Raw genomic sequence first — 25,511 nt, 5'->3', positions numbered from 1 at the left:
TTTTCTCACTAAAAAAAAATTGCTACTACCACACAAATGTGTTTTCATAAACGGCCAATTTAAGCGTGTGTGTGTGTATTATGGGCAGCTCATAACGTTTACGCGCCATTCGAATTTTAGTGTTTGATTTGTTTTTTACTCAAGCTTTGAAAAAAAAAATTTTTCGATCGAAACAAAAAATTTAATCTTGTGAAATTTTTTTTTTCGATTGATTTTCAATTACCAATTTATTTGTACGAATCATCCATCAATCATGTCGTCTAATAAAGATTTCTACTATTCAGAACGTTATTATGATGATAAATATGAATATAGGTATGATGCAATGATGTTTTTTTTAATCTAATCTAATTGGAATTTTTGTTTTCTATTGTTCCATAGACATGTTGTTCTGCCTAAAGAATATGCAAAATTAATTCCAAAAACACATCTAATGACTGAAGCTGAATGGCGTGCATTGGGCGTAACACAAAGTCAAGGTTGGATACATTATATGATACATGATCCAGAACCACATATACTATTATTTCGTCGTCCAATCACTGGTAAAACTACTGTACCATCACAAGCAAAACAGATTGAAGCGGATAAGGCAGAATTTCTTGCCAATTGATTGATTTTTTTTTTTAAAAAACGTTCAACTTCAATCAATCAATTTTTCTCTTGCTTTTTTTGCCACAAGAAAATTGTATATCAAAAAAAACATTAGAGAATAAACAACAACCAACAACGAATTTCAACAAACAACAATATGTGATTAATGAAAATGAATGAAAAAAAAAATTTAATTTTATTTTTAATCATCATGATTATTAATGATGATGATGATTGAAACACCTATGATATAAAACTGTTAGATTCGAGATTTTTTTTTATCTTTTTCAAAATTCAATTGATGATGAAATAAATTGAAATTATTTTCAAGTTTAATTATCAAAAGATGCAAAGATTATTATTATTATTATTATTATGAATATGATTATTGATCATTATCTTGTTCGGATGCTTTACGTTTTCGATTCGATGATGATGATAATTTAGCCGGTTGTTCACGTACATTCAATTCAAATTTATATTCCTGATCACAACCCATATAACAATCACACATAAAATAAAGCATATAATTATAATGACCACTTGTTGCTGGTGCTTCAAAATCCAATTTAACTTTGGCCTTTTTCTGTAATGATATCCGTTTTATCGATATTAATGTATTGGTTTTTGTATCACCAATCACTAGCCACCATCCTTCTTCACGTTTCTGTTTCAAACAAAAATAACAAATCAATCAATTAGTGTGATCAAAAAAAATGAAAATGAAAATTACCTGTGGAAAGAATGGTGCAATCACTGGACCAACCATATCATCTTCACGTTCAAGATAGACCATAACATTTACAGGTGAATCACTAAATCATCAAAATATTAGAATCGAAAATTTTAGAAAAAATTCTCTATGTACAAACCTTTCGATAGAATCTTTATCCAATATTTCATGTTCTAATGAAATATTTGGATAACGATTACAGAATCTTGCTACATCCATTAATTTATTATCATCCAATTTTAGCAATTTAATTCGATCATCATCATCCATATCCATTAGATCGAATATAATGTTGATATCATTTCGAGTGCAACGTTCAATAATATCGGTTGTGAAATGTGGCAATTGTCTCAATACAGAATCTTTATTCCACATTGCCTGTGTGATCATTTGTGCCAATTCCATGGCAGCAATTGCCGGTGTAAGCCATCCATTCGAACTGATAACATCAACACATGCTTGAATCAGGCGAATAGTTTTCATTACAATCTCTTCGGAATCTTGTTGTAATTCTGCTGACAATGATATTCGTGATAGATGAGCTTGAATCAACAGATTAGCTTTCGTATGTGGATCAGACATTTTGGCTTGTGGTATTTTATTCGGCACTTTTGAATGTAATTGTTGTAGAATACCATCTTCACGATGTCTAATCGGTATGTTTTCATATTCAGATGCACTACTAATAATTTCAATTAGATTACGAATTTTAGTTTTTGCATTCAATGATAAACTAAACAACTCAATTGTCGAATAATGTATGTAATAATAAGCAGCAATCATTCCAAAATTCAATGGACTTAAATCAATATCATTTTCAATCGATATACATTTAGAATCTTCAAGATCTTTTAATGTATTTTCAACCAATTCCGAAAGATGATCCGATAAATGACGATGTGTTAGTCCAGATAGATTATAATAATTTGGATTCTTGGACATACGACGATACAGGAAAGTCCATGTTAGATAGTCCACTGCATCTTGTTTATTTTCAACTGTTCTGGTAACAATTTCAGCATTAAAATGATCATGTAATGAATGATCTAAATGTGATTCAATTGGTAATGGTTCAAGTAGAAATTTTTTGAAAAATTCTTTTTTGGTATTCTGACAAAATATAACACATTTAGAGCATTCATCATTACGCAATGAATTACGACCAGAATGTCCAACCATTTGTATAATATCCGATATTGGATAATCTTCATATGAATGTATACGTCCATTATAGAATTGTGTATCCATAATCAATACCAAATGGGCCGATATTGTTGTTGACCAACAAAGATTGGCTGATATGACAATAATTTGTATAGCTTCGGCTTCAAATAATGTTTCAATAATTCTTCGATCTTTCATTTTAGTACCTTCATGTAGATATGCAACACCATTGGAAATGGTTTCCCGTAGAGTTGGATCAGTTATTTCTTTAAGAAATTTTTGAAAATTTTCATCATCTTCTTCACAATGTAAAAAACGATTTGGTCTTGCATCCGCTGCTGCATATGTAAGCATATCGATTGCAGTTAATCGTGCCTGCCGACGTGATGGAACAAATATCAACACGGAATTCTGTAATGACCGACTTAAAATGGTTTGATAAACAGGCTTGGACATTGCTAACAAACGTGTTGTATTATGTGTTTGATTAAAACCACGTATATTAATCTCCAATGGTAATGGTCGAACACTTGGATGAAAATTAAATGTATGACCATGGCTACAACCAAGCCATTGTGCGATATCTTTTGCATTGGCAATCGGTGATGATAATGCAACTATACGTATAGATTTTTCAATCTGTGATGACATATAACGAATACGTGAACAAATGATTTCATAAACAGGACCATCTTGACCACCCAATAGCTGTAGATCATCGGCAATGAATAGATTAACATTTTGGACATGTTTACTTTTCTTCCAACGTCTTGATAATAGGTCCCATTTTTCATGCGTAGTGACTACAATATCACCTTTAGCCAATAATTTCAAATCAACAGTTGTATCGCCAGTAAGTAATACGACAGATTTTTCTAACGATGCAAATTTTCTATTCCATTGTGAATGAATTATTTGTGCCAATTGTTGTTTAGGTGTTACATAAACACATTTTGCTTCCTTTGCCACCATAAACAAACGCAATATGGATATTTCAGCACAAACAGTTTTACCACTACCATTTGGTGCACCAATAAATACATTATCATTTGTATTGTATAATGAATTGAATACCTGTGTTTGTATTGAATTGAATGAATGAAAATCATTTTTATAAAGACGTTCAAATTGAACATTACGAAATGCCGATAATGGTAATGGCTGAAGATCCAATAATTCAGTTGGTGGCGTAAATTTTTCCGGCAAAATTAAATGACGAAACGAAACAGGAAAAACGGTTTCGGCACCAATCCATCGATCGGATGTTACACGTATAAAATATTGTGGCGGTAATGGATCAAAAATTGGTATGAAAAATTTAACAATATGTTCATCTTGTGAATATTTTTGTTTAAGTAAAAAATATTCATGATGCAGTATAACTTCACTATCAACATCTTCGACAATGATCCAGAATGCCTGCGAATTTCCATGTATACGTTCATCCCATTGAAAATCTGGTTGTATGGTAAGTTCAACTTTCAATGTTGATCTTGTTATCGGTTGAATATGAGCAGAAAGTTCCAATTTTGGAAACATATGAATATATTTGTGAACCAATTTGCCCATTTTCGGTAATCGTAATAATTCACCAATTTCATTCGGTCCAAGATCAAATAGCCGTTCGAATGGGAAACCTTTTTTCTCCAATTTTTTTATCACTTCTTCTGGTATACGTTTAAATTGCCGTAATGGTGACAATGATTGCCACATACGACGATCAATCATTTTACATAATGATAATGTTTTATCAGCCATTTCTGCCCATCCGCTAAACAAAACAATTTCATATATAGCACGTACTAATCTTGCTGCTGATTGTGTTACATAAACCATATCGGACATTAATGCTAAACCTTCAAGTTTCAATTGTGATATGTATGCCTGTAACAATACATTAACCTTAGCTGATGGTTCTTCAATCGATTCTTTTATCGGTATCGGTACACGTTCCATTAATTTTTGTAGCTCTAATTTTTCTTCTTCACGTATGGTAATGTTTTTAAATTCTGCTGATAACGCAAATACACGGAATAATTCAATTTCTGATAATGTTGGCTTAAGAAATTGATTATATATCGACATTGTTTCAGTAGAACAATAATAATGTGATGCAATACGACCCAATTCGGTGCCTTGAATATTACCGGATTTTCTATCAAAACGTATTAGATTACATTTATCCAAAACAGATGCAGCCGTATAGATAAGATTTGTACGATATTGTTCTAGTGTTGGATCTTCTTTCAACAGATCATACGAAATACCATATAATGTTGGATTGCGTAGCATACGAACATAAAGATAGGTATAACCTAACCAATTAACGGCATCTTTAACATTTTGAATATTGCCCAAAACAATTTCAGCATTCAATAAATCTGGTAATTTTGATATCAATTGTGATTCAATAGGTAGCTGTTGATTCAATAATGATAGATAATAATGTAATTCAGAATGCTGTGTAATCAGGATTCCTTCACCAAGTGTATCATATTGTGGCCGACCAGCACGACCAAGCATTTGCATTACATCCAGAGCACCCAATTCAATCCAACGACCTTTTTCTGGATTATAAACCTGGGTACCTTTGATAATGACCGTATGTGCAGGCAGATTGACACCCCAAGCTAATGTGGCCGTTGAAACCAATACCTGTATATGGCGATCAGCAAATAAATCTTCAACCAATGTACGATCAACACGTGTCATACCGGCATGATGGATAGCAAAACCATAGGTAAGTAGATCTTTTAATTCCAGATTTTTTACTTGTTCAGCTTCAGATCTTAAAACTTCGGTTGAAGCAGAATTTTCTTTCAAAAACATTCCAAGTGTATCATTTTCAAGACACATATCACGTAAAGCACGTGCCGTTTTTCCGGTTTCTTTGCGTGAATGAACAAAAATCAATAATTGATTACGGCCAGCATGTTCCAAGGTTTTTTCATACAACAATTCATTCATTAATTGAAATCTTTTCACCGCTTTCTTTTCAGTAATACCAATATATTGTTGTTCCAATGGTACAGGTCGGAAACTATTGTCAAAATAAAATAAACCTTTCTTTAGATCAACACGTAGAAATGTGGCAACATCTTCATAATTTGGTAATGTAGCCGATAGGCCAACTAAACGGATATCTTCCTGTGTTGTTTCAATTGAACGAATCATACGTGCAACAAGACATTCCAGGATTGGTCCACGTTCATCATGAAGAAGATGAATTTCATCAAATATGATTAAACGTACAATTTGTGTATATGAACGTTCACCGCCTTTACGTGTGATAACATCCCATTTTTCTGGAGTACAAACAATAATCTGTGTTTGAACGATTTGTTCCGTACTCAGTTGATGATCACCAGTTAATTCACCAACTTTAATATTATAACTGGATAGTCTTTTGGAGAAATTTGCAACCATTTCCTGTACTAATGATTTCATTGGTGCAATATAAACAATTTTAAATTCATCTGTATTTATTAGGCCAGTAGTTGGATCAATATGTTTACCAATTTCACGCATCATTGTCAACAATGCAACATTGGTTTTACCAGCACCAGTAGGAGCACAGACCAATAGATTTTCATCTGTTTCCAACAATGTTGGTGCTAAACGTGATTGGATACGATTCAATGTTTTAAAACCATCAAATGCTGATTGAACATAACGTGGTAATTTATTTATCGGCACCAATGTTTCATCCGGATCGAATGGTTTTGGTTTCAATGCTGGTACATGAATAATTTCACATCCTTTACGTTGTTGACGATAACTACCTTCGGGTAATTGACAACGTTTATTTGCCATAAAATGTGATCCTTGTTGAAAACTAAGATCTTCAAGATCTAACATTTTTACTTTATCAGAAAAAATACTGTCTTCTTCATCTTCATTAGTAGCCGCCGTTTTAGATGGAGCAGAATCTTTTGAATGATCCAATGATGATGATGATGTATCTGTTTGACTTGTTTCAAGTTTTTTCAAAATTTCCATCAAATCTGGATCGCTTTTCATTTTTTCAATAATTTTTGCCTTTTCCGATTGACGTTGTGCTTGTGCCAACATTGTGCAAAATAATATCGTTTGTCGATTATGATGTAAAAGTTTAATAAAATCAAAAAGATCAAAACCAAGTAACACGATAAGCTGTATTTCTACTTCATGATCATCACGTGCTGTTTTCAGTATTTTCAACACTTCAGCTGCTTTTGATTGTGCAGCCACCGGATCATCAAAATATTTGCTCAATTTACGTTGAAGCCAATATGCATCGATTTCACGTGGATGAACATTTGTATCTTTACCTTTACGTATTTTAGCCATTGGTTCATTTGATGAATTCGTTGCCGAACCACCAACAGAAGAACTGGCAGTAGCAGCGGCTGTATTTGATGCTGCTTTAATAGCCGTATCTATAGCTGCTTCTTCACCTTCTTCTTCATCATCTTCATCATCACGAATTTCATTTGTCATGCCTTCGAATTCTTCTTCATCGGATTCTTCAAATTGTACATTTACACCATAGGTATCATCAAGATTACCATCACCATTTGCATGATTATTTTGATTATTATCATCTTCAAAATTAAAATCGGTTATCTTTCGACAAAGACCGGATAGCATGGAAAATTTTTCCGTCACTAATGCACCTAATAAAGCTTCACATTCTTTTTTCTTTTCCTTTTCTTTAGTATTATCTGCTTTCATTACTTGAAGAATTTCATCGGCAGCACCACAAAGTACATCTCTTGGTTGATCACCAAGCATTTCGGATATAAATGCCAATATTAACTCATATGTTTCACGTGTTTCGGGTGTTTTTGGATGATAAAGTATTCCCATCGATTCGGTTATATCTTCGGATAATAATGATTTCTTCATTTTCATCATATTACCATCCGAATGATGATGTGATGATGATTTTTTCGATGGTTTACCTTCCATTTGTGGTTTTGTACGTTGATAACGATCACCCATTTTGATTGTAGTCAATTTACCGACTAATGATACAACTTCACCCGTTGCTTCATCTCGTGGTCGACGTTCAATGAGACGGGTATCAGCTTGAAGAACCAAATTAGAATTCTAAAACAAAAGAAAAAAATTTGATTAATCAAAACAACATAATAAACAAAATGAACAATTTAAATTTAAAAACTCACGGCTCGATAATCAAATTGCTGCGATCGTGCAGCAGCATCAGCCATTTTGATAATAGAAAATTAATTCTCAATGATCAATGAAAATTTCAAAACAAAAAAAAAATTCAAACAAAAAATTCAGATGAAAAAAAAAATTCACGGACCGGTCCAAAATCAAAATGAATTTGAGCAGCATTGAATGTGTTGTTCATATAGGACGTATCAGAATTCTTGAATTCGAATTGTTTGATTTTTACTGTTTATTTTTTCAAAAGATTTGATCATTTTAAAAGTAAGTTAATTCTATATTCTATCTATTTAATCATCTTTTTCATATTCACTTCCGAAAGAAATCTAGAGAATGATTTTATTTAGAAAATTTTCAATTTATTTTAACCGAGCAAAAAAAAAATTTTTGTTAAAAAGCCAAAATTCCAATTATATGCCAATGTATGGTATGAATATATAAAAATTATTAATCATGGAAAATCAGGAAATTGTTTTCATCGTCCAGCATTCCAAAATACTGATTTCGAATATCGAAATGGTCCGAATTTCGTTTCTTCTTCATCTTCTCGAGAATTATTGATTGAAATTCAGTATTTACTTTATCATGAAACATCTAATGTATATAGAAATTGACTCGTTAATGAATTTTCAAATCAAATTGAATCTGCTCATAATTCATACCTGTCGATTTGTCATTTGTTGTTGTTGGTGATGATTATGATGATGATTAATAATGCGGCCATTTTCTTGTGATGATGAATTATTTAATGAAATACTTTTTGCTTGAATAATATCTGCATTGGCCAGGCTGAAAATATTATCACCATCCACAAATGATTGTCTCATTTTGGCCATATAAAAATAACCAATTGCACCAATTATTGCACCAGAATGCGGCGCAACAATACCGACTGCCCACCAGAAATTATAATTCAAAGGTCTAAAACCACAAGATGTCAAGAAAAATTTAATTAATTAAAAAAACGAGAAAAAAAATCTGCGGAAACATTTTAAACATACTCAAACACTCTTGATTCGTAGCCGATGAACGATAAAAGAATCCGTGGAGCTAAATCTCGAGCTATGGAAATACAAAAAAAAAAATGGTCGGAAATCATTAAACTTTGAATGGTATGTGGTATGGTCACTTTTTTAAAATTCTTTCTGTACACATGTGTTGATGACCTTTCTTTTCATCTTGTTTTAACTCTTTTTTTTTATCGATATTTGTCATCAGATGAAAAATTTAAAAGTTCAAATGTTTAAAACGTCAGACCTTGACAATGAATTTTCAATATCGATTTTGGTTTTTGTCAAGAAAATATAAAAAACAAAACAAAATTTTTTTTTTATTACCAATGAATTATCGATTTTTTTTTCTTTGTTTGACAAATGTCAAATGAAATGGATGAGATTTTTTTTTTATTATTATTTTTGAGATCAAAAACATATGACATATATCATATGTCACAAAAACAAACAGGTGTAAAAAATCATTTTCACATACCTGGATTCAGAATGGCACCACAATTATAATTGAAACCAATGATGAATGTAAGTATTAATAATCCAGTTGTTAATGTTTGTAGCAATTTTGGTGTGGCCAATTCATCACCAATGAATAGTATGGCATAAACAAGCAATGCTGTACTGATTATTTGATCCCAAATTGCTGGTAAAATTGTTGTATGTTGATTGGCTGGCATTGTTATGAATATACCAGCCGTAATCATTGATGGTTCAGTTATGTTATCATTATTATAACCATTATCCAGATCAAAACCATGAATCGCTTCAAAATAGATTGAATATGCCAATGCTGAACCAATAAATGAACCAATGTATTGTGCAATCAAATACACTGGTACTTTACGCCATTGAAATTTTCCAATCACTGAAAATGCAATTGTAATTGCAGGATTAATATGGGCACCTAAAGAAAAGCAAAGAGAAAAATTCTCAAATATAAACAACAACAACAATGACAACAAAAAAACCAACCGGAAATAGGTCCAGCAAATATGGAGGCAATAATCACACCGAATGCATAACCAAAAGCACATGCCAGATTCATCGGTGCTTTCGTTAGTACTGTACATGCAGCACCACTAATACCTAATAGCTGTAGCAATAAAATTTAGATTCAATTCGATTCGATTAGATTAGATATATTGGATTTTAAAAAATTTTAAAGTAATCATGAATCTCAAAATTAATTAGTGTCAATTGGATATATATTATCATCATCTTGAATATCGATTTTTTTTTTGAAATCATCACCACATCACTCATAAATCATCAAATCAAATGATTTCGATTATTTTTGGTGGAAAAAAAATCAAAAACTTACCATAAGAATGGCTGTGCCGATTAATTCGGCAAAAAATTCTTTAAAAAGATTATGCATTTTGTTTTTGTTTTTTTTCGTCAGTTTGAAGCACACAAGATCTATGTAATGAAATGAAAGGCAAAAAAAAAATGTGAAAGAAAAATTTTGTTTTCGTCACAAAATGAATTATTCTGAATTTTTTTTTCTTGTAAAGAAACAGTGAACAAATTATGTCATTTGACTAACGACAAAAATTTTTTTTTTTTTTGAGTCTGATGAGAATAAAAATTTTTTTGTATTCTTGATTCGAATCTGTTTTTTTTTTTTTTTTGGAAATGGGAATAAAAAGGCAATTTGTGGCTGCTACTGCTACTGTTTTGTTGGAATGATGATGACAATGAATGAATATAAAAATCGATTCTACATGATCCAGATATAGATTCAAGTCTTTTTTTTTGAAAAAAAAGATGATGATGATGACAAATTCTTGGGTTCCTCACACAAACACACATAGACAGAGTTTATTTGCCACACAAGTTTTAAATTCAAAAAGAGAATCGTACACACACACACACACACACACATAAACAACAAGATATTTATATATATCGCAACAAAAAAAAAAAAAAAAAAATGAAAATCAATGTTTTGGCTGAAGATTTGGGTAGATGTGTGTGTGTGTGTTCAACAATAACAACAACAAAAATGCTAACCATCTCGTTCTTTGGAGACATCCCATTTTTTTTTCACAGTGTGGATTGCGATAATTGTCAATCATTCATTAGCCGCAGCAGCATTTTTTTTTATATCAGGCATGAATGTGGTACATCTTGTGATGTGGTGGTTGACTGGTTGTTAGTTGTGGCTTAAAACACTTAAAATATATGGTAGAAAAAAAAATATGAAAGAAAAACCGCGTAATAAACATTTTGATGATATAGAAACCAGGATATACCGTTGATGGATGGATGGATGGATGGAATGAATATCGGCTCATGTACACCACCACCACCAAAAAAAAAAAATATCAAGATAGATATCATCAACATGTTGACATATTACAGGAAATATTTTTATAACGAAAAATAAAAACATTCATTCATTTCATTTCATTTTGATTCGAATTTTGAACTTTGAAAAAACAAAATGACAACCAAGATGAATAAAGAGAGAATAAAAGCCATGAAAGTGGTGATTTTGATTCTTAGTTTTTGTTTGTTTTTTTTTTTTTTTTTTTTTTGCCATTCACCAGACAAACCACCTGAAGTTTTCGATTGAAACAATTTTGACAACAAATATAGTGCTGCCAGCTATCCACATAGAACGGAAACTTTTGATGGATTTTTTTGTTTTTAAATTCTTAAATTTTATTATTATTTGGGATGGTTATTATCATCATCATCCTAATTTTGTTACTGCCATCGAAACACATGACATGATTGATGTAAATTTTTTCTTTCTTTTTTTTGTTGTTTGGATGAAATGAAGTCCATTTTTTTTGGCCGTATCGTTATATATGAATGTGTCGCACTGTGAGAATGATGATTTTGATGATGTTGGTGATTCGTCCATTCCATTCCATTCAATGATGATGGAAAAAAACGTTTGGGTTTCAAAACGATACCACCATCATCAACATCATTTTTTTTTCGTTTTCAAATGAATCATCAATTGGATGGAATGTCAAAAAAAAAACTACCATCAATATCGACACAAAAGCCAAAACATCGGATAAATAAATGAAACGCCAATTGCATCATCGACACACAACTCCCACGCACTTCAAATGTTTTTTTTTTATCCAATGATTTATGATTTTCTTATAGTTTGTTGGCTTTTTTTTCTGTTTTGTTTTTGTTTTGTTTTCATTATTCATTCATTATTCTGTTTGTTTCGAAATCAAATTTCATTGTTTCATTTGATCCATTGTATTCCAATAATGTTTGACCATCATTTACAATGAATCAAATAAACAAATCATCATACGATATTGGATATTGGAAATCATGGAATCAAATTGTATATTTACTTTATATATACAAGAATCATCATCATTATATACTGAGAAAATTCATCAACAATGTGAATTCATTAGCCATCATTTAATGAATTATTTATCGTTTTTCTCTTCTCATGTTGTTGCTGTTGTTGTTGTTTCAAGCACAAGAAAATGAACAGAAAAAAAACACGAGAAAAAAAAATTCAGTAGACATAACATATATTAGGCGTAACATGAATGTTTCGTAAGAATTTTTTTTTATCTCATTCTAATGATGATGATGATAATGATTATTATTTTTCATGGACCAAATGACAAATGATTCGATTGTATACATACAAATGTTAATTCACGTTGTTTACAATATCGAATCATCATCATGATGAGAACGAACGAATGATATCGATAGTTGACTATCGATAGAATCGATGTTTTTTTTTCTTTCGCAAGAATTTTGAATCGAATGTTTTTTGAAAGAAAAAAAAAATTTCCACAACACTTGACAACAACAAAAACGAAAAAAAAACTGTCATCAATCGATTATTGAAAGAAGATTTTTCTGAGTTCGAATTAAAATACAATAAAAAAAATAAATAAATTTGTGAATTGAATGTGAAGAAGAAAATCTCGTTTGACATCCACCACCACCAACACCATCACATCAACCATCAGCCAACAATTCACGATTCTATTCATCGAGAATTCGATACGATCTGAAGAAGAAATTCCAGAAAATAGAAGAGAAAATTTTTCGTTTCAAGTGATGATGAAATTATTAATTCTGTGTGTCAGTGTATGTGAATTAGCTATGGAGAAAAAATAAATAAAAAAAAAAAAATTTTTTTGTCCCGGGTAATTGATCACAACAACAACAACAACAACAAAAACAAGAAAGAAAATAGAAAACCAAACATTATTCTCAATGAACTCAATGAAAAAACACCATCATCATCATCATCATCACATGATGAAAAACATATCAATGTCCTTGTGTTGTTGTTGTTGTTGTTGGATCGATGATGAATAATTCTGTCAAGTCCTATATTTTTTTTTCTCATCTGTGTTTGTAGGAGTTTGAATATATTAAACCAACCAATAAACATTCAACAATGACAACAACAACAACAACAACAACAATGATGTCAAATACTAATAACTAAAAAAAAAAAAATGGTCTGGTTGATTGGTTTCATAAGAAAATTCTCTCATTCTCTTTTGGTGCATGTGTGTGTGTGTTTGGCTGTTGACATAGCTGTCAATTTTTTTTTTCGTTACAAAAAAAATTTGATTCTTCAACACACACACATGCACAAAGAATTTTTTGTTAACTCTACAGTGGTTTTCAACCATTTGTTTTAATCAAGAAAATCGTTTGTTTTTCATTCATTCATTCATTCGACAGATCCAAAGCAAATAGAAATTGGATTGTGCATAATCTTTGTCAATTGTGATAATTAAAAAAAAAAATTTTTTTTCATGTTCCAGAAATTCATTTTTCTTCCTGAAAACATCAAAGGTTCATCAACATCAATCTCGTATTTTTTTGTTGTTGTTGTTCTGGTTTAATCATCTATATAAAACCAGGAAACCAAACAAAATCATTTTCTATGTAATGTGTACGAATTATTGAAAATGTTTTGTTTTGTTGTTGTTCTTTGTTGTTGTTGTTGTTTTGTTGTTGTTGTTTTTTCATTTCATTTATAATTCCAAGTAAATCTCAAATGAAATGAAAAATCTGATGATGAGAAATCCAACAACAGAACTTAGCAACAGCCAAAAAAAGAACCTAAAAATAAATGAATTAATGAGAAAAAGATGATGATGATGATGTTCAAACGTCATTCATTCATTCATTCATTCATTCATTTTTTTTTGCCATATACCAGAAACCAGAAACAAACAAATACACAACGTGAGTGTTTGTGTTTATCCACATGTGGATTTTCATTTTTTTTCTCTCTTCAATCATAATGATGATGATGATGGTGATGAAAATTCTTCAATTTTTTTTCTGGTTTTCCATTTCATTGGACAGGAATTTTTTTCTTCTCTTCTTTGTTTAATTGGAATTTCATTTTGATTTGCATTTTGATATTGCTGGTTGCTACGGTTTTTTTTGTTGTTGTTTGTTTGTCATCTGGTTTGTTTTCTACACATTTTTTTGGGTTAAAAAATCTAATTTTTTTTTGTTTGGTTCCCAAAATCTTTTGGTTCAAAATTTTGAATCCAATTTTTTTTTGCTGGTGTATATTGGGGTGTTTTGATTTCAGGATTTTAAAATTGGAATTTGAAAAATGTTTGTCTGTTGCCATTTTCTCAATTTTCTCTCAATCGATGGAATTTGTCAAAAGAAAAATAAAACAAAAAAAATCGAGACAACAATTTGGGCTGTCGAGAGAAAATATGACGAGTTTTGCAATTCGTTTTTGATCCAAGATTTCCAAATCGATTATTTTCGTTTTGCGAAAGGGTTTTGTTTTCGGTTATTGTTGTTGTCGTTTTTTTTTCTTGACATTTAATCAAGTTACAGAAAAACAAACATTTGTTTTCAGTTGACAATTTTTCTCATCATCATCTCATATCATATGTATGTATACCAAAATTTAAAAGACAAACAAAAATTGGTTTACCAACAAATGTGGATATAGAAAAAAAAACAAATAAACAAACAAACAAATCTCTTCTGTGTAAATATAGTCGTCTCAATTTATTGTCACATTGTCAGTGGGGTGAAATGAAGTGATTTTTTGTTTTTTTTTGTTTTTTTTTTTTGTGTTTACTTTCTTCCGGTCATCATCAGTGCGGTCTGACTTAATCATTGAAAACCGGAAATCATAATGATAATGGACGGACACACACACACGTCACATATATAATTATTATTCATCATCATCATCAAATGGTTGATTTCGATGGAAAAATAAAGAACAAACGAACGAAAAACAAAATCAGGGAATGTAATTTGTAATCGATTCTATTTCCATTTATCAAATCATCAATTATCGATTAGTTTGTGTGTGTGTGTGTTCGTTTAGGTAGTGGTGGTGATTTCTAATTTTTTTTCCTTCTTTTTTGTGTGATCACTGTTGTTACTATGACAACCAATTTGATTTGATTTACAATTTTCAGATTTCAATTTCCACTGACATACACACACACACACACACACTGAGAGATTGAAATCAATTCGATTCACAATTTCATCATCATCATCATGTTGTTGTTGTCCAGCCATATATATCTGATGTACCGGTTTGTCATTACCGTATTTTTTTTAATGGTACGATTGCGTATACAAAAACCATTATCCATTAGCAATACATATGCAAATTTCATACCGGAAAAAGAACAACAACGTAAAATGATCATTATCATTATCATCATTTGATGATGATGATTATTGAATTAATTGATCGATTTTTAATCATCATCATCATCATCATTTTCATGATCGTTTTTTTTTTGTTTTTGTCTTTTGTTCAATCAAATGGCAATGGTGATGATGATGATCATGATTGATGATGGTTGTTGGTTATAATTATCTTTTTTTTCCAATTGATGATGGTGATCATTAGTCAAATTTAGATTAATTTAGTCATTGTTTTTTTCTCTGTCGTCCAAACATGTCACAATGGTATGTCACATACCACCTCCGCCACCACCATTATATTACTTAGTTGACGATTTTTCTTTTGTTTTTGTAATTGTATTTAACCCTTTTTTTCCCCAGAAAGATGATTTATTAATTTTCTCTTTTCATTCAGATAATTTAATTTTATTTTTGCATCAAAAAAAAAAAAAAAAAAACAATGGCGACCAAAAGTTTTGTGTGTGTGTGTGTGTGTGAGTGTTTGAAATTCCATTAATTTTTATCCGGTCAATTCTGTATATGAATAAATTATTCACACAAACATCTGGTTAAAGTCAAATTCATCATCATCATCATTATTAAATCATAATTCTTAATAGAATCCATTTCGATAGAGAAAGGCAAAATTCAGCAAAGATATTAAAATCAAATGAAAACTTAATCATCGATGATGATGATGAATTATGGATTCTTGTGCCAGAATTATTCCAATATCCGATAGCTTTTTTTTTTTTTTTTTGACTTTCACCATAGATTATGTCCATCTTTTTTCTTCTGATGGCTAAATGGTTTTTTTTATTGATTTTTTTTCTGCTGCAATTATATGAATATGTTATCAATAAATCATCATCATATTGCCAATAAATCACATATCATATTTATGGTGGATTTATCATGTCATGATATTTATGAAAAGACGAAAAAAAATGACCACAAATGTGTTGCAAATGTGTTATTTATTTATTTGTTTTCAATCCAATCAATCGATCAATCGATCGATTGAATTTCCCGTGAGATCTAGCTATATTTTATGAGATCGATAAAAAAAATTTCTTTTTCTTGCATCCTATCCAAAAAAAAAAAAACAAGTTCAACAGGTCTTTTAGTAACCGATCAACAACACACACACAAGAAGAGAAAGAAAGAAAAAAAAGTGAATATCAAATTTCCGGTCAGATTAAAATCCGAGACAGCAATAACAACAACAACTACTACAACAACAACAACAATCCTTTGCCATTTTGGTATGGGGTTTTATCAGAAAAAAAAATTTCGATTTTAAAAAGACAAATCGACAGTGAGAAAGAGAAAGAGAGAAAGGAAAAGTTTTTCAATCATTACATACAGCACAACATTTGACAAGTATAAACAACAACAACAACAATAACAGCAACAAAAAGGAAAATTATTTCTTTTCTTCCGTTGCTAATAACACAACAATCGATACAATCGATATGGCCATTATGTGTGTGTGTGTGTGTATTAAACAAACAAACGAGTTATGATGATGATGATAACATGTCAATCTCATTTTGTTCGTTCTATTCATTCCATCATCAATCCATTTTTTTTTCAATAAATACAGACATCATATTATTATTATTATCATGTTCATTCATCCAACAAACACACATACACACACACAATAATAATAACTTTAAACATCAACAACAAAATTAAAGCTTAAAGTCATTTCCTTCCGGAATCTAATGATGATGAAGAAAGAAAAAAAATGAAAATAATTTAGACACATGAACAACATATGTGTGTGTGTGTGTGTGTGTGTGGAATGAATGGATTTACTTGTCATTTTTGTTGTTGTTGTTGTTGTATGACAAAATTGTATGCAAATTTTCTCTTTTTGTTCATTTTTCCCCATTATGATGATGATGATTGGTTAGATTCCAAAAAAACATCGTGACATGATGATAATGGATTATCATGGGGTGAGTACGCCCGTTTTTTTTCTTTTTTTTTGTCGCACTGAAAAAAAACCTAGATAAAATGAATACAGAAATTAATTGAAAAAGAAAAAAAAAATTTCTCAATAACAACTCACAGAAGATGCACCTGCTACATTGTTTTGTTTAACTTGAAATGAAAACATTGTACATCAATCAAAACAGCAAAAGCACTATGCCAAAAAAAAATAAATAAAAAATACCGGGCATTTGGATGAAAATCACAAACAAAACTATTAGCTCCATGATGATGATTGGTAAATATTTGTCCAAAAAAAAAAAAAAATTTCTTGATGATCGAGATGAACAACAACAACAACAAAAAAAACATCCAGGCTAAAAAAGATAATTAAGTTTGTTAACATAATTGAATACAAATGACATGATATTTGAATGAAAATGACCTCTAGATGAAATTGATTTTGATTAGAATGGATGATGAACCACCAGCGTAACAATGATCATTAAAGATTGAAAAAAAATACAAATTATGATAATGTCCAATGTTAAATGACCTCAAATTGGTTGGCTAAAGAAAACGAAACGAAAAAAAAAAATAAAAATGACCAAATGATAATATAATAATGATGATTATTACTATGAACGTTGTGGTGATTGTAAAATGGTTCACATCATATATTAGTTATATACAGAAAAAAAATCAGCTCTGTAAATCAACGACCATAATATATTGACGTGACAGCTGTTGCTGTTGATAATGATGATGATGATGATGATGAGAATGATGTTTTGAGATGTTCCAAAAATAACTTTTGTTCTATGGGAAAAACAACAACAACAAACGGGATACTTTCGAAATGTAGAAATTAACCAGTCTGGTTTTTGTTGTAGATGATGTTGATGATGATGATCACAAGTGAGAAAATTGTTATGTATGGCCATCATTATTATCATCACCACCACCACCACCACCACCAATGGTTACTGGGGTTTGTTTTTTTTCGAACCAAAATGTTTAATAATGATAATAATTTGTCCAAAATAATCGATCCACATGAATAACAACAATGGAACAATCGATTATTTGATTCGATATATAAGAATCGATAGTATCGTTTGCGATAATTTGATCGAATCTTTATTTTCTTACAGGCTACTTTTGTTTTCATTTTTTCATTTTTCGTTTCCTTTTTTCCACAGTTTTTTGTTTTGTTTTGTTCACATCTTACCTTTTGGCCAAATATTTTATTATGATGAAAATGTAATTATGGTGCAATTTGCATCACTTTTTGGCCATCATAATTATCGTAATAATAATAAACAACAACAACAACAATTGGTCCTTTTTTTCGAAATAATCAACCCTTCAGGCTGTGTGACTTGATTTTTTTTTCATTTTGTTTTTCTAGTGGATCTATTTTTCTATTTCGTTAAGTACAAAACAGTTTCGATGTTTTATTATGACCATTTTCATTTTCTTCTTTTTTTTGTCTTTTCTTAGATGTAATGACGATGACCATTTAATGATTGAATCAAAAATGAAAAAGATGGTAGCAATGTCGGTTGGTTTGTTAGTAATAAAAAAGAATGAATGGCCAAAAATATCCATCCATTTCATTACGTTACACATAACGGTAAACGATATCATGCCATTTGGACAGGCTTAAGTCAAAAAAAAAAATGTATTAGCCCGAAACAACAACAACAGCAAAAAAGTAAAGTAAAATTTTTCTTTGGATCATCATCATGATCATCCAAGAAGACATATTGAAGACCCAAATCTCGTTTCTCTTTTTCTCAATATTTTTTTTTTGCTAGATAGAATCCAGCTTTTTGCATCCATTTAATATTTCCAGTTTAAACTTTTTGTTGTTGTTTTTTTTCCTTTGAAAATTTCATTTCAATTTAACACTATTTCTACGGGAAATTTTTTTTCTACGAAACGGGGTCATTTGATCCATTGATGATATCTCCGAAATGAATGGACATATGAAAATGAAACTTTCTCAGTAAATCTTCCTTGTAATCTAAACTAGTTAAATCCAAACGGACATCTTCCTGATACGATTTGATGATTGTTGATTTTCATTTTCGAAGATGATAATGAAAATTGTTTCGATGATGACAATGATACACTCATTTGGTGCCTAAAAACGTTCGAGGAAGAGAAAGTTTCATTTTCATAGGTTCATCCGTTTCGTAGATATCATCAATAAGTCAAATGAACCACTGTTCGTAGAAATCGATATACCACATCATTATATCATCCAGGTCCAGGATGATGAGTTGAAAAAAAAAGATTATCACAAATCAAATGATTATACTTTTAGTGTAATTTCAATGTTAAAATCAAAATGGGTCATCCTTAGGAATAGTGTTAAAAAGCTTTTTCTCTTGTATATACAAAATGGTATTTCATTTGTCAAACTTTATCGGACATTTGGAATTTGAAAAAAAATCGATAAAATCATCTCTGGATAATAGATGGAATGAAAGAGAATTTTTTTTTCTTGTTGCTCTCGGTGGACATTGTCCAAATATCTTCACATAAAAAAAAAATTATGACGATGAGTTCAATGTACAATCATTGAATAATGCAAAAATTTTAATGTTCGATTTTTGTGTGTGTGTGTGTGTGTGTGTGTGTGTGTATTGTAGGTGTATTTGTAAATAGAGTGCAAGTATTACCGAATGAAGAAAAAAAAAGACGATTTTTCTTAGTGTAATTGATGATAAAACATGATTTCAACAGATAGACAGAAACAGGTAATACTGTGAATAACGGGGCAAACAAAAAAAATGTTTACAGAGAGAGAGAGAGAAAGAAAAAAAAGAGACCAAACGATTCAATTTTCAGGCAAATGGCTGAAATGGTAAGTTATTTTTTTTTCATCTTTCATTACAAACATGAAACTCTCACCTAAATTTTACTCTTTTTTTTAAAAAAAAAGGATCCCGATTTTTAAGGATGTGTGTGTGTGTGTATGTTTTTCATGTCTTACCGATTATTAAAGTTTACTGTAAAACGGAACGAATCAACATCAACAGTCTTTGACATACACACACATGCACATGCACAGGTTGTCAAACGGGAAACTACTAACCAGACCAACACTGTATGATAATTGAATGGCCGACTTGGATTGACTGAACAACCGAGTAATCGACGAAAAAAAAAGAAAAATTTTTTTTTCTCATCTGTTTCTCATTTCAATTGTTTGTCCATTTACTTACTTCATCATCATTGGTCTTATTTTTTTTTGTTGGTCACAAAAAAAAAATGAAATAAACGGATAAACTAAAAGGGGAGAAAAAAAAGTCGAACAAGTTTATAAATGTTCAAACCATCAACGATGTTTTTTTTTCGTTTGCAAAAAAAAAAACAAAAAAAAAAAGATTTTTTTTTGAAAATGAAATAAACGAACGAACAAGTCTGACCAACAACAACGGGAATTTTTTTTTTTTTTTTGGCCGCCGTTACAATCTTGTTCTTTCTTCATGTTCACATCATATATTCACATCTCTCGTTCGTTGATCTCATATTTTGTTTGTAAATGGTGGTGGTGGTGGTGATAGATAAACGATAGTTTTTGTTATTCACAGCCACAACACAACATGTCGACGACGATGGATAATTGAAACCGATTTTTCAATTGCAAACTTTATTCTATGACAATGTTTACACCAGAAAAAAAATGAAAATGAAAATGAAAATGTTTAAAAATTTTATTTAAATTTTCAACAAATTTCATCATCATCATCATCACCATCATCATCGGTTATCACCACATTGATCATCTTTCTTCATCAGGAAAAAAAATTCCATCTTTCTTTGATAAAACAAACGCGAAAAAAAAATTTCCTCCATCATCATCATCCACTTGATTGTGTTTGTGTTTTTCACATCCAGGTATGTATGTGTTTTTTACCTTTTGATTTTCTAGGCTTCAAAATAATCGATTAGTTCTTTACACTGAAAAAAAAATTTCATGACATCTGTTTATTGTGTGCGTTTGTGTGTTTTGGTTGCCAGATTTTTTGTTTTTGTTCCAAAATGAATTATTAATTGAATTTTCTCCCATCATCATCATCATCATCCATTTCATTTGAACGAATGAAAAAAAAAACTGATTTCACAATGATAAATTCCCAGGATGCAAAGAATTATTCATTAATGGAAAAAAAGAGAGAAAGTGGAATCAATTATAATTGAGATTTTTTTTCACATTTAAACGAATTTTTTTTTCTGTTTGAATTTCCATTTTTTTTCTTTTCTAGAATTCTTGAAATTTGGCAAATTATTCCATTGGTTGCCATTCCAATGTTGTTTTTTTCTCTGTTGTTGTACATGTCATTGAAAATTTTTGATTGATTGAATTTGCAAACGAAGAAAACTTTGTTTTGGTTTTTTAGAGATGTGTGTGTGTACGAGAGAGTTTTCGGGTGTAGAAAGCATTCATTTTTGTTGTTGTTGTTGTTGCTTTATAGATGATGATTGATTATCTAATATCTCTATTCATTTTTGTTTAACCTTTAATCTGATTTTAATTTTCTCATTTTTTTTCTTTCTGTTTTTTTTTCCAAAATAGTGAAACGAGATCGTGATCATACGATAAACATAAAATCTGGACCCTGTTGTTTTTTTGTGACCAAAAATTTTAAAAAGAAAAATTCCATCCTCATTCATTCATTAATTCATTCATTTAAAAAATGGAAATTGAACATTTCAATATGACTCATTTAGCCATACAGGCAAATGAAACATTGAAAGAATTATTGGAATTTGAAGATTCATTAGATTCATTTGTCGGTAATATGACCGGTACTGCAGAATCATTGTATACGGCATTGGAATTTTCGAAAATATTTCATTATATTGCCGCCATTTTTGGTGTTATTGGCAATTTATTGGTAATCATTATCTATCTAAAAAATCATCGTATCCGTACAGTGACCAATACATATATATTAAATGTGGCAATATCGGATCTATTATACGTGATCACTGTACCTGTATTTCTTATATCAATTTGGTCTAATTCATGGCCATTTGGTGAATTTGTATGCAAATTATTATTATCAAAAGGTGCCATACATCGTTTTGCTAGTTCATTATTTTTATTGGTATTGGTTATTGATACATATCTGTCAATATTAAAGCCAACATTATCACATATTTGTTATAAAAGACCAATAAATAGCCGAATGATATGTATATTAACATGGATTATTTGCATCATTTCCGTATCGCCAGTATTTTATCATGCATCAACATTTTCTGTACCAAATTCCGAAATCAATCATTGTGATCTATTCTGGACTGGTAGTAGCCGTGAAGCTTATATTTGGTTCACCATTATATCTGCATTTATAATACCAACAATCATTAAGATTTTACTTGCCGTACCATTAATCTATACGTTGGCCGGTGAAAATAGTTCCGATACGATTGCTAGTGAAGGCCAATATCAGGTATTCGCTGAACGTAATAAAAGATCAGCACATTTAATATTGACTGTCATCGTTTTTCATATACTTTGTTGGCTACCTCTTTGGATCTCATTGATCAGTGTCAATCTATTGCCAATGAATGAAATGCCGGATAATTCAGCAATTCTATTCCATATGATTAGTGGTTGTCTTGGCATGGCCAATACTGTATTGAATCCATTCATTTATTTTAAATTATCACCAGAATTCCGTAATGGTTTTGCCGAATTGAAAGAATCCATTTTATATCGTTCAAAAGCATCAATATTTGCCAATGGTGGTAATGGTAATGGTGGCGGTGGTGTATTGGAAAATTCAACAAATTCAAACGATGGTATTATTGGCCATGTTAACAATGGTGTAAATGGTACTACTAGTAAATCTAATGATTCATTTGTTAATAATTTTTTTCCAACCAATGTATTTCAACGTTATGATGAGGAACGTAATCAACAACAACAACAACAACAACAACGACAACAGCAACAGCAGCAACAATGCACAGGAAACAATCAAATGGCAGCATAATGAAGTGAAACAAACCAAAAAAAAAAAAAAAAGTCAACCAGAATACGCAACATCGATATTGGCAACATTAACGAATATTGAACAAATCGTATCATCATCATCATCATCGTTTTTGTTTTATTTTTATTTTTATTATTCCATTTTTTTACATATTTCGTTTCGTTTTTCACTTTATTATTATTATTTCATTGCGAAAAAAAAAATTTAAAAAAAAAAAAAAAATCCAAAAAAAATGACAAATAAACATCCACAATTGGTTTTCGATATCGACTGTATAAATCAATTATTATTCTAATGAGATGAATAGAATGAAAATTCCAAAATTCATCAATCGAGAATCAGGAATCTCAAAAGAATATCATTAACAGAATTACGAATGCAAAGTCGTCAAATGTTTGTTGAAGAATAAAATTTTTTTTTCCATTAGAAAACAAAAAATAAAGAATGGAAAAACAAGAGAATGTGCAAAATACCAAAAAAAAAATACTTTTCATTTTGATTGTCAAACCGTTTCGTTTGCTGATGTTTTTTATAAATATTTGTTTTGTTGCTGTTCATAGATGATGATCCATTGGATTTGTTTTCAGTTGTTGTTGTTGTTGTTGTTATTCATCAATTTTGATTGGTATTCTGTGCTTCATCATCATTGGTTTTTTTTTGTAACCAAAAAAAAGAATAAGAATTTTCCATCATGGTGAAAAAGAAAATTGGAATTTTCTTTTCTCATTCTCTACAGTTTCTCTATTATTATTCATGCTTTTATTCATCATCATTTGACAGATTTTTTTTTGTTTTGTTTTCGTTTTCGTTTTCGTTTTTTTTTCATTGCCACTGAAAAATAAAAATTGGAAATTTGGCCAACAGAATCGAATAATGTAAATCAATGGGATTCTAATATTTTTTTTTCTCTGGAATTTTTTTTTTTCGGAATTCAATATTTTGAAATCCACCGATATATATTTTGTGCGTGTGATTGACAATATTGAATCCTACTATCATATCGTAACAACGTATCATCAGTGGTATTATTTTCACTTGAATGACAGAAAAAAAACGAAAAATTTTTCCAAAATTCAACCCCATGAAAAAAAACATCATCATCAACAATGAATGAAGATTTGTTAATTTAATAATGAAGATGAACACAAATGATTGTGCTGGCCTGTCATTAACAGAAGGATTTTGTTTTTTTTTCTTGTTCTCGTTACACTTAACCGAATCTTTTCTCTCTCTCTGTCTCTCTGCATTGAAAATGAAAACCAATAATAGCAACCACCGAAATTCATCGAATGAAAATTGAGAAACAAAAAAAAAAAAACAGAAAAAACAGAAAAAAAAGATGGAATCGTACAAGAAAAACGTCAAAAATAAAATTGATGAAGAAACATCTTACAGAAGACAACAACAACAACAATAAAAATTGATTCGATTCGAAACCAATCAATGAAAAAAAAAATCAAATTTTACCTATTCGTTTACCAATTGGCTGACTGATTGAAAATTTATAATAAAAAAAAAATGCCATCAATATCGAAAATAGGTCAGAAAATTTATTCAACATATAGCATAATATTATTCTGATTCTTCAATCAAAATGAAAATGAGAAAGAATGGAGAAAAAAAAATTGATGGTAAGTTTGTTTTCTCTTATGCGCCTTGTTCAAAATTCTATATTCGGTTTATTAGCTGATTATTATTTGTTTCTCCACTATTCAACGGTAAACCACCACCACCAAAGATGGTGATGATGATGATGATAAACTTTTTTTTTCGCATGTCAAACATACCAAAATCAATTCCAGACAGCCAAAACTTTTTTTCTCTCTCTCCCATTCTGGTATTTTTTTTCTGGTATCGAATTGATTGAATGTGGGAATATTTTTTTTTTTTTGACTTTAATTTCGAATTTTTTTTTCTTCTCTTTTTTTTGTGTTGTGAATGATTATAATGAATCTGGTGTTTTATTATTAGTCGTGTGGTTGTTTGTTTGTGTGTGTGTGTGTGTGTGTGTGTGCGTGCGTGTTTCTATGGCCGAATTTGGTCATAATTTCTGCACAAGAGAGATGGGAGAAAAAAAAGTGGTGAGAGATGTGCAAATAATAAAAAAAAACACCAGGCCCTTATATTATTCATCATCATGGCAACAAATTAATTACCGTTAATTTACACACACACACAACTTGACTAAATGAATCTGATGAAAATGGTTTGTTCATTTTACACATC

At 30.2% G+C, this 25,511-nt stretch overlaps 4 protein-coding genes and 1 long non-coding RNA gene across 8 annotated transcripts; 2 read left to right on the top strand and 3 right to left on the bottom strand.

The window, feature by feature from the left end:
• Window positions 1-89: 89 nt before the first annotated feature.
• Cks30A (Cyclin-dependent kinase subunit 30A) lies at window positions 90-930 on the top strand. The gene is made up of 2 exons (XM_047061598.2): window positions 90-315; window positions 382-930. The coding sequence occupies exons 1-2, from the start codon at window positions 254-256 to the stop codon at window positions 611-613; spliced, it is 294 nt and encodes a 97-aa protein (XP_046917554.1). The 5' UTR covers window positions 90-253; the 3' UTR covers window positions 614-930.
• On the bottom strand, window positions 753-7,821 carry Brr2 (U5 small nuclear ribonucleoprotein l(3)72Ab). Its single transcript, XM_047061592.2, has 4 exons — window positions 7,660-7,821; window positions 1,467-7,582; window positions 1,328-1,409; window positions 753-1,261 (listed from the first exon to the last, which is right to left on the bottom strand). The coding sequence occupies exons 1-4, from the start codon at window positions 7,702-7,704 to the stop codon at window positions 980-982; spliced, it is 6,525 nt and encodes a 2,174-aa protein (XP_046917548.2). The 5' UTR covers window positions 7,705-7,821; the 3' UTR covers window positions 753-979.
• A 182-nt stretch (window positions 7,822-8,003) lies between these two features.
• On the bottom strand, window positions 8,004-12,217 carry LOC124498018 (aquaporin-7). 2 transcript variants are annotated; one of them, XM_047061717.2, is made up of 7 exons: window positions 12,006-12,217; window positions 9,998-10,095; window positions 9,649-9,769; window positions 9,155-9,580; window positions 8,668-8,728; window positions 8,329-8,587; window positions 8,004-8,260 (listed from the first exon to the last, which is right to left on the bottom strand). In XM_047061717.2, the coding sequence occupies exons 2-7, from the start codon at window positions 10,052-10,054 to the stop codon at window positions 8,114-8,116; spliced, it is 1,071 nt and encodes a 356-aa protein (XP_046917673.2). In that variant the 5' UTR covers window positions 10,055-10,095; window positions 12,006-12,217; the 3' UTR covers window positions 8,004-8,113. The 2 variants fall into 2 exon arrangements, with proteins under 2 accessions (XP_046917673.2, XP_075590407.1); XM_075734292.1 differs by lacking the exon at window positions 12,006-12,217 and adding an exon at window positions 10,690-10,706.
• Window positions 12,218-17,156: 4,939 nt separating this feature from the next.
• Window positions 17,157-18,691, bottom strand: LOC142597832 (uncharacterized). 2 transcript variants are annotated; one of them, XR_012832438.1, is made up of 4 exons: window positions 17,905-18,691; window positions 17,711-17,835; window positions 17,405-17,642; window positions 17,157-17,340 (listed from the first exon to the last, which is right to left on the bottom strand). It is a non-coding gene; the product is annotated as an uncharacterized LOC142597832 (long non-coding RNA). The 2 variants fall into 2 exon arrangements; XR_012832437.1 differs by having other exon boundaries at window positions 17,405-17,835.
• Window positions 18,692-19,687: 996 nt separating this feature from the next.
• Window positions 19,688-23,546, top strand: LOC124498016 (lysophosphatidic acid receptor 6). 2 transcript variants are annotated; one of them, XM_075734421.1, is made up of 3 exons: window positions 19,688-20,140; window positions 20,219-21,177; window positions 21,857-23,546. In XM_075734421.1, exon 3 carries the CDS (start codon window positions 21,978-21,980, stop codon window positions 23,283-23,285), a length of 1,308 nt encoding a protein of 435 aa, XP_075590536.1. In that variant the 5' UTR covers window positions 19,688-20,140; window positions 20,219-21,177; window positions 21,857-21,977; the 3' UTR covers window positions 23,286-23,546. The 2 variants fall into 2 exon arrangements, with proteins under 2 accessions (XP_075590536.1, XP_075590537.1); XM_075734422.1 differs by having other exon boundaries at window positions 20,219-21,181.
• The last annotated feature ends 1,965 nt before the right edge of the window (window positions 23,547-25,511 follow it).

This window comes from Dermatophagoides farinae, chromosome 9 (genome assembly GCF_024713945.1).
Source record: "Dermatophagoides farinae isolate YC_2012a chromosome 9, ASM2471394v1, whole genome shotgun sequence".
NCBI classification, from domain to species: domain Eukaryota; kingdom Metazoa; phylum Arthropoda; class Arachnida; order Sarcoptiformes; family Pyroglyphidae; genus Dermatophagoides; species Dermatophagoides farinae.
The sequence above is the reverse complement of the archived record's forward strand: the minus strand, read 5'-3'. Positions and strand labels throughout refer to the sequence as shown.